We start from the raw sequence: 15,384 nt of genomic DNA, 5'->3' as shown, positions 1-15,384 counted from the left end.
ATGCTAAAAAATTAAGATTAAGAGTTTAAAAAAAAGGAAAGCTAACTCATAAGGTAGGAGTGCTGTTTTATTTTTGAACATTGTCGTTATCAACATTGAAAGTGGCACAAAGGACAACAAAACAACAACAAAAAAATCAAAATACTACACATCTGTGCCCAAACAAAGCACCCTTTTAAACCTTCATTGTCTACTTTCTTATAAGCCCGAGGTGATAAACACTCTAATGCACTTAAATGCAAGCAAGGCAAGGCTGCTACCCAGACTTAATTTTAAAAGAAGGGACTCTGCAAAACAAAACAAAAAAAACCAAACAAACAAAAAAAAGAGTTTAAGGCAGCTCAAATAAAGAGGCCAAGACTGGGACTTCCATCTCTAGAATGAAGCTGACAGTCTACAAGGATGAATGCTACATCTTTAAATTCAAAAGGCAGCGATAAAGAAAGAATGAGTTAAGAGCACGTTCAGACATTTATTCCAATATCAGAACAGTTTTCCAGTTTATAAATAAACAAACCAACAAAAGAATAAGCAAGACTATAATTCAGTGAGAGTGAAATAGCTGTTAAGCATAACAGGGCCAACAAAACCACCCATGACTCCAAAAAATGCAGGTATGTTTCCTGCTACCTCTCCATGATCCAGAGAGCTCACTGGCTAACCCTGGCCACCCTAAGACATCTATCCACCTGGGACAACACCCTTGAAAGTTCATGCAGAAATCGCTGATTCATATTTTCTGTTCTAGTCCATACAGATGACAATGGCCCTTCTGTCTTAAAAATATATTCAATTGACCAAAATAAAGTAATTAAGCATGCCACATTTGTGGACAAGTAAAGGGTAATAACCTCAGCTATGCAACTCGCAAAATGTCTACAAGCCACACATACACAAAACTTAAGCTTATAACTGGACAGAGATGAAACAGTGGCGATAAAGGGAACTTGAATATAGTTCTAGATGGGGAAAAACACAACAAAAACAGACTCCAAACTTGTTTGTTCTGCAAGTAAACATGAAACATTGCCAAAGTTTAGACTGGGAAAAGGACAGGCTTTCTGTATACTCCATTTCACTTTTGGTTGAGAAAGACATGCAGCTGGAGTCAACAGTTCCCTTCCACCCCTTTAGCAGCTCTTGGCCATATAAATCTATGAACACCTCAAAGGGCAATCAAGATCAGCTTACCAACATGTCTTTATTTAATATGCTGTTTGCCTGTCTAGGAAAATTTAGCATCTTACCCTTCTCTATAATAACAGGTATATTTTAAATAAAATTATTATTTCCTTCATGTTACCAAAGTTACAAATACACATTGCATAAAATGAAGTTAACATTATAAATAAGGTACAAAAGGAGTTTTTATACTTTTTATTAGATCTAAGAATAAACAGAAAAAATGCAAGCAAGTATTTAGGTAATTGAGATACATGATCCTAAAAAAAGAGGTGGATCATTGTCTTGGCTGAAGTATACAAATACATATTCAGAACACAGAATGACTAGAAATCATCAAACTGCAGACTGTTGTCTCCTGAATACTAAATGAAACAGGATTTGGCAAGATGAATCGATAGTGGCAATACCACCCGACTGTTAAAAAGAGAGAGACAGACACAAAAGCATCAGGTGAACGTTTGTTTCTTCTTAGACAAAGATAAAAAAATAGAAGAATCTTAATATCTGTATGTAAAATAAAAAGAGAAAGCTGCCTAGAGATTTAAAAAGATTAAAGAAGTTGTGTTTTCACCTAAATTATCATTTTAACATGAGACTAGAAAGTTAGCAGCGATACCCTCTGATCCTTTCTATCTCTAAAAACTATCTAGCTCCCTCTACCATCAAATTACAATATTCATTTTTATTGTTGGTGAATGCTTTCCCCTCACACACACACACAATTATTTCAAGTGGGAGGGAGGAGGAAAACCTGTCTACACTACTTTATTAGCTTCAAACCTTACCTTTCTATTCTACTTGTCCTTTATAATGACACAGGGCTTACTAGCATCTTATAGAAAAGGAAGAAAAACTAGTTAAGTCCCCTGTCAGACTTACTGTTCTATGCTACGAAGGCTAACTCTAATAGTTTCACATCTCTCAACCCACAGGAGTTCAAGCATTTAATTCACATTAAGGTTCATTAATACTTTATGATACCACAAAAATATCCAACAATTTATCCTTTCCCCTTCACAAATTAGTACTTAACATCAGGTACATTTTAGGTCACCACTGCAATATTTTTAACTTTTTTCTCCATAAATATAGGATGCTACATTTCTGAAATACCTGTATTTCAAAGTAATGCATTAATTATGCAAATGACTCTGCATGCTACACACAAACACAGAGGACCATTAGAAGCCACAATCTGTCAAGGAGGGCAAGTATCATGCTACATTACATACTTCTGCAACACCCTAATAAAGTTGCTCATAGTCTCCTTTGCAACAAGCACGAGGTGAAGTATAATGCTGGCAAAGCATTCTGAAAGGTCTGTTGGTAAGGCGCTACAAAAACATTACTCTACACCACTACGTTAGCAATGTTTGCCAAGGTGAACAGAGCCAAACTTTGTAGTCTTTACCACAAGCAGGCCAAAGGGTCTTGGATTTCACAGCCCCATCTGAATGAGGAAGAAAATCAAGTTCAGGGAAATTGCTTTCTGGTTTTCATTAGGCAGGTCAGCGTGCATGGTTGCTGACAACAGTATCTGCTAAATGAAGAACAAAACTTGCTCCAAACAGCCTGTAATACACTGCAGACACGAACACCAAAAGCTGTACAAATTACACCATGCCACCCCAGGAAGAAGCAGAAAAGATCAAAGACACCGCCAATGGCCAAAGTCTAGGTCACACAATAAATGGAGGTTGTTACATGACAGTTCCCCACAGATGTCCAAAAGGGATGCAGGGATGTCACCTAGGGAGACAGGCTAAAACACTCCCTCCCAGCTCACAGAAACCCTGACCAACACTCTTTCCTGACCCCAACTCTATTTACCATTTCAGCTCTTGCCAAGGCCAGGGAAAATTTTCCATAGAACTACAGAGACCATGCAATTTCCCATCTTTAACTGTGGTCAACCTCTAGTTCTTCAGATGATAATCACCACCATTCAATAGTCAGTGTCTCCATCCAAAAGAAGAAAAATTCCCTTTTTCTCCTACAAACAATCATAAGAAACTCTACAGCACAACACCAGGTCAACACAGTGTGACAAAAACATCCAACACAGAGAGTAACAGCCAAGCTGCTCTAATGGCTACCTGCCACTGAAAGGCAGGGCTCTGTTCCCACACCTCTCCTTTCCACGCTCCCCCTCGTGTGTTCCCACTACCTTCCCCACACAGGCCTGTCCCTGCACTCTGGCCTCAGGGGAAGCCACTTCAAGGACCACCCTGACACAAAATGAATCCCACCAACAGCATGGTGCAGCTTCCTGGTGTCTACCCTTCAGACGCCAACATAAGGCACCCAAAATCTAACCAATGAGCTTTTCTTTTTAATTTCAGGACCACCTCCCATCCTATCACACAAACCATTCCACTCATTTACCAGTTCCAATATTCAGCTATCAGAAAGGCTGCTGTGGCCTATATTACCCTCCTGGCTTCCATCACCCCAAAGCTCAGGGCAGAAGAGCCCTGGTTACATGAGTGCTTACCTTCAGGGAACCTGAACATACCCTTCCTTGCAGTTCTGATGCCCTACCAATTCTCTGAGTAACACACTTATTTTTGTGAATGCTTAGACTTTTTTCATCCCTCAATATTCCAATTATTGTTACATCCATGAAGCTTCCCCAGGGAGTACAGCAGTGGAAACACAGGAAAGGGCTCAGCTTCCATCCCAACTTCCCAAATCACAACTGAGTCAGAGTGCTGCCTGTACCTCCACCTCCAGCAGACACAGCCGTGCCAGCTGGAAACGTCACCGCTCTTTGGCATTTTTGCCTGCCAAAATCACTTGAATCATTTAAGCTTCTTGTGATCAATAACCACTACAGAACAGTCAGACATGCGATTTAAAGAGCAGATGTAGGAGAGGTCAACCTTCAGACAGAAACATCTGGGAGGCAGGAACTGTTTCTGCTGGTACAGCTGCAGACAAAACAGATAACCAGATGTACTACAGTAGCTACCACTGCTAAGAAACCATAGGCAGATACTTCACATTAATGTAGGACCTCTCCACTCCTGTAGAGGAAGGACCTACAGAATACAATGAAGACATCTGTCTTCATCACTCACCTTCTACAATGACCTGTCTGTTAAATCAAAGATGTTGCTTGCAAAAATGCCTATAGAGGTGCTTTGTCAAACATCGTTGAAAACCTTTTGTGAAAAGGCAATATTCATTTCTCAGTGCTGTTACTATCCTAATACCACTCAAAGATTTAAGTAAGTATAGTAATATTGACATGCTTATTTCCTTTGACAGAGAGAGTCAGGGATGTAACACTTCATAAAGGATTTAAAAAAGAGAAAGAACAAAAAGGAGGTGCTTAGTATTACAGCACCAAAGCAACTTCCAACAAATAACAGCTCTATAAACCCTAACAGTGATGTGTTTTGCTACTAATTCCTGTCTGAAGAGAAATTTCTGTAATTTTCTGCTGACAACTGCCACGTAAAATACTGCCAAAGCATTCCATCACCTTGGCAAATGCTAATCGCTGCAACAACCCAATGATTAGGCTTTTATGAGGAAATACCTGATTGTACTTCACCAGAAAACCTGCTGATTTCACAGCTCGTTTAGAGCTCAAATACAGTGAACCCAGTGATATTGTTACACATTAGGATTTTTTAAATATTAGGTCATATTTTCAAAGAAAATAAACCAAAAAATATAAACAAAAATAAAGGTAGAAGTCTGAGTAAAAAGCATCAAACAAGATGTTTCCAGAAGTAATGCCTTGCACATCTCAAATGAATTTTTTCAGAAACCTAAATAAGTAAAACTAAACACACAATTTCTTGTTTGTACAATGAACCTGTTTCAAGGTATCATTTTATTTACATCATTTCAAGAATATATCTTATTTGTTTGAAATACTGAGTGAGGTCTTTCTTACCTATGCTCAAGTTTGTTTTTTTTTTAAATCAATACGTACTGCTATCAAGAGAAACTTGTAATCTATCAGTAATCCTTAATAATTAAAAGGCAGGGTTTTATGCACAAGGAATGGTCAAATCACATCACCCTCAGAGACCAAAGAGTGAAAGACTCAAAGTCCATGAAAAAAAACAAGTAACAGAAGAGTAACCCTGAAGTACAGAAATACCATGTCTTAGCACAGATGCAAGAATTAATTCAAAATTGAATTATTGCTAGTTTTTACCAAAAAAAACCCATTCATGTCTAGGAAAAGTACACATCCCTGAACTTGCCAAAACACCCATCAGATTATTTTCTAGTTCTAAACTTGCGAACTAAAAGAGTAGTGTCACAAACTATCCCACTCATCAAAACAAGATGCTATTTCTGGAGCTTAATAACAATTTGCATGTCAACACTTAATTATGTGATTACTGATCATTATCATAAACATTACCAGCTGCTGGGTTTTACCAATGCAGCTGGGAGGACAGACTACATAAATAAAAGAATACGTTTCCAAAACATAAAAGAGAAATCTCAATCAATGAGTTTGGTGGCATTTTGGTTCTTCAAAAGAAGTATAAGTTCATAACTAGCCAAAAACATTAAACAGTAAATAAATTTTTAAAAAATCAACAAGAAGCAACTTCTTCTGTTTAGTTTATTTTAAAAGTAAAAGGTATTAATCTGTTCTATTTCTATAACTGTTTCAAAATCTACTATATATGTTATCTCTTGATTATTGTGGATATGGAATCTGCAAGAGTGAGCTAATGCCAGATTCTTCTACTGACCTCGGTGATTGGGGGAGAATTACTTCTGAAGAGACTGTGACGATTCCTTCAGACTCCTCAGTGTCCTAACTATCAAGAACCAGAGTTAAAGAGCTCCCCTTTATCTTAGCCCCAGCTACATACTCTGTAGAACAGAGGACAGACTAATTTCCAATATTTTATAACTCAAAGCTCCTTAAGGTGAGTTGGTTGAACATCTCATCTTTCCAGAAACAGAACTGCTGACGTACAGGCATTTCTGCAAACTTCTCGGATTATCAGAAGACAGACCTATGCAGCTTCCCAAGTGTATTTCACAAAGCAAAAAGCAGGAGCTTCCAAGATTGCAACCACCAAATAACTGTCTTGACTACATCAGCCACATGCAAAAAGTCCCTGCGCGTCTTTTTTTTGCCTTTGCAAGCAACACAGCCAAAATGCACTGAGATGAAGCCTTGCAGTAGTTTTCTCCCAGTTCTATTCCACCACTATAGCAGCAGGCAGTCTAACCGTAATCAAAGTAACCTGGGTAAAGCAGAGAAAGTCAATACACTTGAAACATTAATCCGTTCTCAGTTACTGATGTTATCAATAATATACCTCTTTTAATGAATAGATGAGCATCTTTAGGAGTTCATAAACTTCAGAAATACTTCATTTTCTTCAAATAAGGACTGGTTTTCCTTCCCCAGTAAGAAGTAGGGAAGCAAAAAAACCCTACCAACTAATTTGCCATTTGCAACATTTTTTCTGCATAAAACTTCAGGCAGAGTACCCCCAAGGGGCGGTTAGTTATTTTCATTTGTCTGTTTTCTGCTTTCTTCTTTTTCTGAACAGACAGAGAAAAAGAAAGATTTTCATGCCTGCACATAACAAAATCTGTTTTTAACTTAATTCAAAAGAGAGTTTATTAAGAAAAGTTCAAAACATAAGAAACAAAAATGGAGTTCAAATTTAGCTAAGTACTGACTATTGCTAAATGTGTGATTCTTAATGGGGACAACATCAATTATTTAAGCTAAATATAGATTTGACCACTTTATCAAATGCTATTTTAAATGGTAGTATGTCACCACATGTCTGAAGTACCAGTACATATTACATATATACTAGTACATATTACATATATATCTATATCCTATATGTACACACATCTATAGCCTATATACATATATATTTTTATATATATATTCATCTCCAGGCTTTGCAAGTTACAGTGTCTCTCAACTTCAAGGAAGACAGAAATGTTATTCTGTCAGCAAAAAGTTGGCAGCAAGTCAGTTCCATTTCTGAAGAGCAGACAGCAGAGTACTGACATGGCAACCAAGACATCCTCATGCTTCCACGTTACAAAATGCTAAACTGATTTTGCACAGAAATAACAGAGTAGCTACATAAGAAGTCTTAAAAATTTTGCCATTTTACATAGCTTAATGTTATGGGAACATAATGTTATGTTCCATAAATGGGAAGAGAAAACATGTAAAGAGTTTTTTTCTTTAAAAAAAAGTTTAATTCCTAAATTTCTCTATCAGCCAAAATAGGGACAAAGGAAACTCTATAACTTCCTGTGTCCCATATCAACTTGAATAGGATAAAATTGCTTATTATACACTTTTGCTAACACATTCTAAAACTCTGGTACAGAAAGGAGGATGGGGGGGAAACTACCAACCTTCAGCATGTCCTCTCCTTACTTCAACTTTTAGTTCTTACTGCAAGGAAAAGAAATAGTTCAAGGACATACATATGATGATGAACGCAGCAATTCCACAAGCAACAGCAATGGAAAACATCTGATCACTAGTGTACGTTTTCAGTGCTACCCAATGCACCCAAGCGAATCCCTGAAAGTCATGGAGTCTGCCTTAGCTTTAGGTTGCTCAAAGTGGAAAGATAATACCATGGAAAAATAACACAGACTCCAGAATGTGCACTTTCAATAAAGAAGCTGAAAAGTCATATTGCAAGAGTTTCTCAATGGCCATGTAGGGACCACGCACCTCTAATGGTTAAATCCTGTAGAAAACAATGTCATTGTCTCAAGACCCCTTCCTGCACTCCACAAAAACACCTGACTTGTAAAACCATTGTGCCTGGTATTTCACAAATTATACTCCATCCTGCTTCCCTGTATTGAATTTCTCAGCACTCTGTCATTCTGAGAACTGAGAATCTAAGCTAGTACCCCAACTGAAAAACATCCAGTAATGTCCAGGGAAGCTGACGGAAGTAAATACAGGGTTAAGCCCAAAGCAAGACATCTCCAAAATATTCCTGTATCCTCCAGCAATTTGAGGCTCAGCAGCTTTTCAGTTAATAACTACCAACATATATTTTTGCTTTTAGGCTACTCTTGTCTGGATAGAAGTGAAGTGTCAGTATTTGCAACATGCTATACAAGAGGCCCTACAAGGTCCCTGTGCATCATCTGAAAGTTCATTTCTTTTGTCTGCTCTGAGCTGGCTACCAGCGAATCCCTTAATGGGACATAGAGTTCTTGTGTTGAAAGAAACAGCAGATAGCAATTCTCTATTCCCTTCTCCATATCACTTATGATTATACAGAACTCTCTCATATTAAGTTTTTTCAGCCTATTTTTCCCCATCTCAAAACCTTTAGTCTCCTTGGACAGTCTGTACCAAGATCATCTCTGACACCTTTCTTCCCACCTCCTGCAAGGCTATTCAGTTCTCTTTGAGATGCTGGCACCAGGACTGCATATGCTATTTGATATTATACATAAATCAGTAATTTGTCTGTGTAACCATTGCCTTTGTTCTTTGTTGCTTTCCCAGTAACTTCTAACACTTGATTAGCTTTTGTCTGAGCAATGATGTAGCATCTTTATAGAGCTATTCGCTCCCCAGTCATTAGTCCTGAGCGGTAAATAGTCAACTCTGAGCCCACTGTTGTATATAGAAAATTAGGGTTGTGCATTTGGTTTTATTTAGCATCACACAAAAGTTGCAGATATGTTTTTAAGATTTCCATCTAGGAGTAATTTGTATTCATGGCATTTTAAAAACACACTGAACAATACGATGGTCTGTTTCTTGTTCAAATCAAAGAAAAAAAAAAAATTCAACACAGGTCCTATATACATACCTTGTAATAGAGTGCATCCTATCGATAAGAAAACACACCAGATTTAGTTTCATTCTAAAACCTCCAAAACAGTTTTTCTAATATTCTTCAACAAGGCTGATGAGCAGCATCTAAACCTACAAGAACGTATTAACACCAAGAGTTAGGACCTATGAAGCTACATTACCATCAAAGACCTCTTGAGACATATCCTAATGGTAAGAAGCATAGCCCCTACGCTTAAGATACCACGCTTTCTAGTACCAACTTAAACTCTGCCAAAACTAACCTTCGCCCCTTTTCCCCGCACATCATCTGTATGAGTAAGTGCTCTCATCCCTGACTTCAGCCTTTTCTCTATGAGTAGTTTGGCTCATTGCTTTAGCATTTCTCCCAACACTACTGCAACCAAACCTCCTCTCTCAGCTTTACTACCTCCCTGAATTGAGACTGACCTTACACAATGAGAGGTTAAATACAAATTTACTGCCTTTTCCACAGATTGCAGCATATTTAATAACACAATCCAGTTACTACAAAAACATCACAGAAATGTTTAATGCTAGACTTCTTGCTTCAAATTAACAGTACTTTAGAGATATTAACAAAAAATGTAAAAACCATCCACAGATATTTGGAAAGAGGAAGTTACACCAAAATTTTTAAACAACATCCTCACAGAACACTTTTATTTCATGTTAAACTGTTGATGCAAATAGAAGCAAATGAGAACAGAGGAAAATGATTATTTAATAAACTACTACAATAACACCTGACACTGTAAAAAGCTTTTACAAAAAGTAACCATTTACCAATGTTTTCACTCAGGCTGACAGCCTGTCACAAGTGGGGTCCCCCAGGATCAATACCGGGCCCCACACTGCTCAACATCTTCATAATCTGGATGATGAGACTGAAAGCACCCTCACCAAGTTTGCTGATGACACCAAACTGGGTGGTGAGGTGGACACGTCAGAAGGGTGAGACATCTTACAGAGACACCTGGAGAAGCTGGAAGAGCAGGCTAGCAAGAACTGTATGAAGTTTAACAAAGACAAGTGCAACGTCCTGCACTTGGGATGACATAACCCAAGAGCCCAGTACAGGTTCGGATCTGTGTGGCTGGGGAGCAGCCTTGCTGAAAGGGACCTGGGGGTCCTGGTGGACAACCAGCTGCACAGCAGTCAGCAGTGCACTGCTGCAGTAACAAAGGCAAATTGGATCCTGGGTTGCATTTGCATGGGCATCACTAGCAGCGATAGAGACATGATCATCCCACTCCACTTAGCGCTTGTCAGGCCAGGCCTGGAGTACTGTGTCCAGTGCTGGCCCCCACTATTCAAGAAAGACATGGACAGACTGGAGAGGGTGCAAAGAGAGCCACGAAGATGATCAATGGGCTGGAGAACCTGCCCTATGAGGAAAGGCTGAAGGAGTTAGATGTCTCTTCTCCAGGGAGAAAAGACCTAAAGGGGGGGACCTCATCCCAGTATTCCAGGACTTAAAGGACACCTATAAAGAGGACAGAGGCTCCCCCTTCACAAGGAGGGAGCCACATGTAGAGGACAAGGGGTGGAATCCGTATCACTACAGATTTTAAGACGTGACTGAACAGAGCACTAGATAATCTCATCTAGGCTCCCCTTCCCACAGAAGTTTGGACCAGGTGAACTTTCAAGGTCCTTCCAACCAGGGTTGTTCTATGATTCTACGAGAGTGGCATTGCCCCAGATAGCTTGCTGTACAAGTGGCACCAACTGAGAAGAAAAGGTAAAGTAGTATAATGGTTTCCTACGTAAGTTTTGCTTCCAGTTAAGAGTATTTTCTGAACATCCAAGAGGTTGAATGGAGCAAAGAAGCACTCTTAAATATATCATACAGCAGTTCAAGTAAAGCAAAAGACATCTTAACAACAACAACAAACTTTTGCAGGACAGTATGATTCACTATTACTAAGTTAAAGGAATTTCCCTTCAACTGCTTCTCAAAAAGGGGGAAGCACGCAGTGCAGCAGGATCATCCCGCACTTGCAAAGTCATTGCGTAGAAACAGTTCCACAACTGTGCAAGAGAGACACAATATATTACCTGAAGACCTCTCTCTGTCTTCCCTCTTTGCCTTGAGAGAAGACATCGCTACTGTGTAAGCCTCAGGCTATTCAGGCCATTTTCTCATTACTTTTTTTCTGAAAATATCTTTGCCGAGTAAGATCTGGTTGCTGCTTACTTTGGCCTTCCCTCTCTCAAAAGCCCATCATCACAACCTCATACTTTTTCCATACCCTGTCCTCCTCTTACACTTTCCTTTCCATGCAGTTATCCCCCACTCCTTAAACTTCAAAACAAGTCATGTCATCTAACTGATGTGCCATTTACTATTTTATCATTCAGTCTACCTACAAGTTACAAGAATCAGCAGCTTACTACAGAAGTACCAAGCATGGTGTATAGGCAGATTTTGAATAAAATGCATCAGGATTAGCACAGGTCTGAAAGTCACAGCAACTCTATCAAAGCATCTGTGAGGGGGAGCCTCCTAATTCTCAACTAACATTACAGCAAGATATAACCAAGCAAGTAACATCCTGGCTCCATGAAAACAGGCTGTCCCACTTCTGTTCAAGTTACTACTACTCCATGACCAGAGCGTTGTAATGGAGGGATACTGACTCTTAGGAAAGACAGGCCAGGAAGAGATGGAAGAGGAGTTGCCTTTTATATCTCATGTAAGGAAAAGCTGAGAGCTGGGACTGTTTAGCCTAGAGAAGAGAAGGCCGGGGAGCAGGGGTGGTTTCATCTTATCAGTGTATACAAATATCTGAAGAGAGGGTGTAAATAAGACCGACCCCGACTCTTTCCAAAGGCGTATGCACAGAAACATGTAATAAGAGAAAAACCAAGCAGCTCAATACCTCTACAAGGGGCAAAACGCATGAACTCAGGCGGCTGCCACTCAAAACTGAGTTCCCGGTTGCTTTCTGCCACTGCCGGTACCGCAGCCCAGCTCCCCTCGGGGCAGAAGAGGCTCTCCCCAGGGCGTCCCCCCTCCTCCAGCTGCCGCTGGCGGGCCTGCGGGCGGGAGGCGGCGGCCAGGGCCGCCCTCAGGAGCGCACCGACCCCGCGCAAGACGAGACGGCCCCAGCACCCGACCTGGGGGAGCGAGGGAGAGGGGCTAAGCGGTCCCCGGGGAAAGGCAAGGCCGGGCCGGGCACCCCACCTGCGCCAGCAGCGCCTGCCGCTGCTCCTTACGTTCCGCCAAGCTCCGCTCGCTCTCAAACCCGGACGCCATCGCCAGTCCCCGCCGGAAACCAACCGCCGCGCAGCCGCCGTGCAGCGAGGCCGGGAGACTGTCGTAAATGGGGTTCCGGGCAACGGCGGCTCTTCCCGGCGGTGCTGCGGGCCACGGCGGCCTCCCCGCCGGGCCGGGGCCCTCCGGGGTCCCAGCACCCTCCCTGGGGTGAAGCAACGCCCGCCTCCCGCGTACGGGGTGAGGCGGCAGATCCCTGTGCCCCCGGAGGCCGGCTTTCAGCCAGCGTCCGGCCGTAACGCTCTCGGTCTTACGACAGAGTTTCCCCAACTTCCCTCGTAGCTTCAAAATCAAAGTCAACTTGTGGAAGGCTTTCCGCGGCGTCGCGGGTGAAGGTCACAGCAAATATCGTGTGGTGGCACAAGCAGCTTAGCGGACCCCTGTGCTGCTTGACTGACAGGACCACGAAGCCCCGGGATGGGGATACTGACCTCCAGGCTCGCCCCTCCCGCTGGGCTGAAATTACCCGGGGTTCACCCCGGCTTCCTCTGGGCCAACACTAACGAGAAGCGAAGAAGGGAGACGTGGCCTAATCAACGTTCGCACTCTCCAGTGCCACACAGCGCCTGCTGCTCTGCATTGCCACGACCCACCTGCAGACGATCTCCCAGCTGCTTTCTGCCCCATTTGCAGCCGGTTTGGTGCATCTGTGCTAGCCTGTGGCTTCTGTAATGGGAGGGTGCTAGCTGCTTGGGGTGTGAGGAGGGAAATTAAAAAATACGCATGTTCGAGCGCTTACACAGTTGGCCAACAGTGTTTGACAGGGCTGCTGTATCTCAGGTGAAGCAAATGTTTATTTGAGACATCATTTCTTTGGGAGGAGATCAGAGCATTGTTAATGTGTCTGACACCAAATGTGTTCACAGTTGCCAAGTAATAACGTTATTTAGGTAAAGGTCTGAGCAAAGTGCTTGCGCAATTTGTTAGCTATTTGCATGGCACAGTATGTTTTCAAAGAGATAATGATAATTTAATCATCATCTCCCTACTGGTATTAAATATGTAAATTACATTTGTATCTTTGTTCAATTTATGCTATGACAGTTAACAACATCTCAAGAAAAACCTGTTGTACGTCACCGCTTCGTAGAGAATGATAACTGATAGAGCTTCATAGGCACCATTTGGAAAAGCAGCACGTGAACCCCCTTTGGGGAGCCATTTACAAAGCAAACAGGTGGACACAAAAGACATTCCAGCAGGACTAATGCTATGCTCAATCCTTAGCTCCGTGCAGCAAACTACACTAGTTGAGAGAGGAGAAGCAAGAAAAGCACATGTTTGGCCCAGTAAGGAAAGCCTCTTCTCTGATAGTGATGTGCTGCTTTTCTTACCGACAAACTGGTTTCTTTCCATCCCGGTGTTACCACTTGCTCCAGGCAGCCAGCACAGCATCTCAGATAGGTACTCCCTAATTTGCTCAGCACACAGCCAGGCATCTTGGCTTAATAGATTTGTATTAAATCTAGCGACAGGTGTGGACAATTTTTTTCTCCAGTATGGAGGTGAGAACAGGGAATATGTTTTCTACAGCAGGAAGTTACAGACAAAGGAGAGAACTCAAAGCAGGGTGTGAGCTTTGGCAGTATTTGGTGTTATTCTTGATAGGTATAACCCTCCACATGATTAATAAGGTGATACTGTAAATTTTCATTTAAAAACACGTTTCTGGTACTCCTGTTTTTAGGAGAGAAACCATGATGCAAATACACTCTAGAATCTCAGAAACTGAAGAACAAGAGAAACTAGAAAGCTATTTTATAAATATGATCATTCTGCCATTGGGCTTTTTGAGAGCTAACTTTAATTTTGAAGTCAGCAGTTAAGGTAAGAATGACATAATTTAATTTTATTTCCCCCCTCATCCAAGAAAAGGATTTTCTCAGAGGAAGCAGGCAAAGATGGAAGTTTAGTCTTATTTCTTTCAAGTTATTAGAATGCCTCAGAGCTCCTCACATGCTCAAAAATCTCCAGTGAGCCTAGAGAACTAGGCCTTGGTATACCACTTTTAATGGCCAGCTGGGCACCTCTGTTCAGTCACCTCATTCTCAGTGCCAAAATTAAACACGCTAATAAAACAATAATGCTTTGGATATACTGATCTTTGCTGAACTCCTGCGAGGAGGTGCTGACCTTGCAGAACAAATTAATATTTCCCATTTAATGGTGCATTTTACACTTTCTCTGAAAGAAACTGGTGACTCTCCACCTGACCTGTGTTATAAACCTCCATGCTACTAACCTTCACTGCTTGCCTTCAGCGCTCTGTTTGATATTTTTTTTTGTATAAAAAAGGTTGGAAAAAATCTTCTCCACTCAGTGTGATCCTGTGCTGTTTTCTTTAAGCAAAAGGCAATGTTTCACTAGGGAAAAGGGGTCGTTTACTTTGAGAACATGAAACTTTTTTTTCCACAGTGCCGCTGGAGAGAGTTTCTTACCTCAATTTTAACAACAGGTTCTGAAGTCTTCATACTAAAGAAGCACAATATCCAGTAGGATGCTAGGGAGAGGACAGAGAGGGTGTACATCCAAGTCAAAATGTACTTAGTTTCAGTTAATTCTCATGCTGTTCATTTTTAAAACCACCTGGTTTTCCATTGCCATTGGTACTGCTGAGCAGTCATTTACATTCGATTCTGAGGGATTACTTAGACTGGCATGGGAATTCTCAATGACTTGTCTAAGAAATAAAAATGTCAGTCCTTGGAGAAATTGCAGGGGAAAAAAAAACCCAAAGAATGATGCGATTATGGGGAAAAGCATATTTCTTTCATAGACATTTCATTATGTTTCCTCAGGAGAAAATTAAAGCAACTGTGTCTAAACTCAGTGCCATAAAATGATAGAACACCTTGCCCAAAAATCAATGTAGCAGCAATGCCTGGGTTATTAGTTGCTTGTGCCTGAATTGTGCAGTGAGCACCTGAATTGAAAAACCAGACAACTTTCTACTGTCCATCAGAAAGAGTGCTTCTGGCAGCAACAGAAGAACCCCTGTGTCATTGGGGATCCTGACAGCCTGCCTCGGAAAGGAGAGCTCAGCTTGCAGTGAAAACAAACAAGGATACTGTGGTGGATCGAAGAATGATTCACCCATTGT

At 41.2% G+C, this 15,384-nt stretch overlaps 1 protein-coding gene across 4 annotated transcripts in view; it reads right to left on the bottom strand.

The window, feature by feature from the left end:
- Positions 1 to 12,330, bottom strand: part of CWF19L2 (CWF19 like cell cycle control factor 2) — a 94,152-nt gene extending 81,822 nt beyond the window's left edge. Inside the window, exons 1-2 of one of the 4 annotated variants that reach the window (XM_041118524.1) lie at positions 12,195 to 12,287; positions 7,567 to 7,606 (exon numbers count right to left, since the gene is read on the bottom strand). In XM_041118524.1, the coding sequence (XP_040974458.1) occupies positions 7,567 to 7,575 (9 nt within the window). In that variant the 5' untranslated portion in view covers positions 7,576 to 7,606; positions 12,195 to 12,287. Of the gene's footprint in view, positions 1 to 7,566; positions 7,607 to 12,194 lie in introns of all 4 variants that reach the window. The other 3 variants (XM_041118523.1, XM_041118525.1, XM_030042692.2) reach the window with 3 other exon arrangements.
- Positions 12,331 to 15,384: the final 3,054 nt, after the last annotated feature.

The sequence above is a fragment of the Aquila chrysaetos genome, chromosome 19, assembly GCF_900496995.4.
Source record: "Aquila chrysaetos chrysaetos chromosome 19, bAquChr1.4, whole genome shotgun sequence".
NCBI classification, from domain to species: Eukaryota; Metazoa; Chordata; class Aves; order Accipitriformes; family Accipitridae; genus Aquila; species Aquila chrysaetos.
The sequence above is the reverse complement of the archived record's forward strand: the minus strand, read 5'-3'. Positions and strand labels throughout refer to the sequence as shown.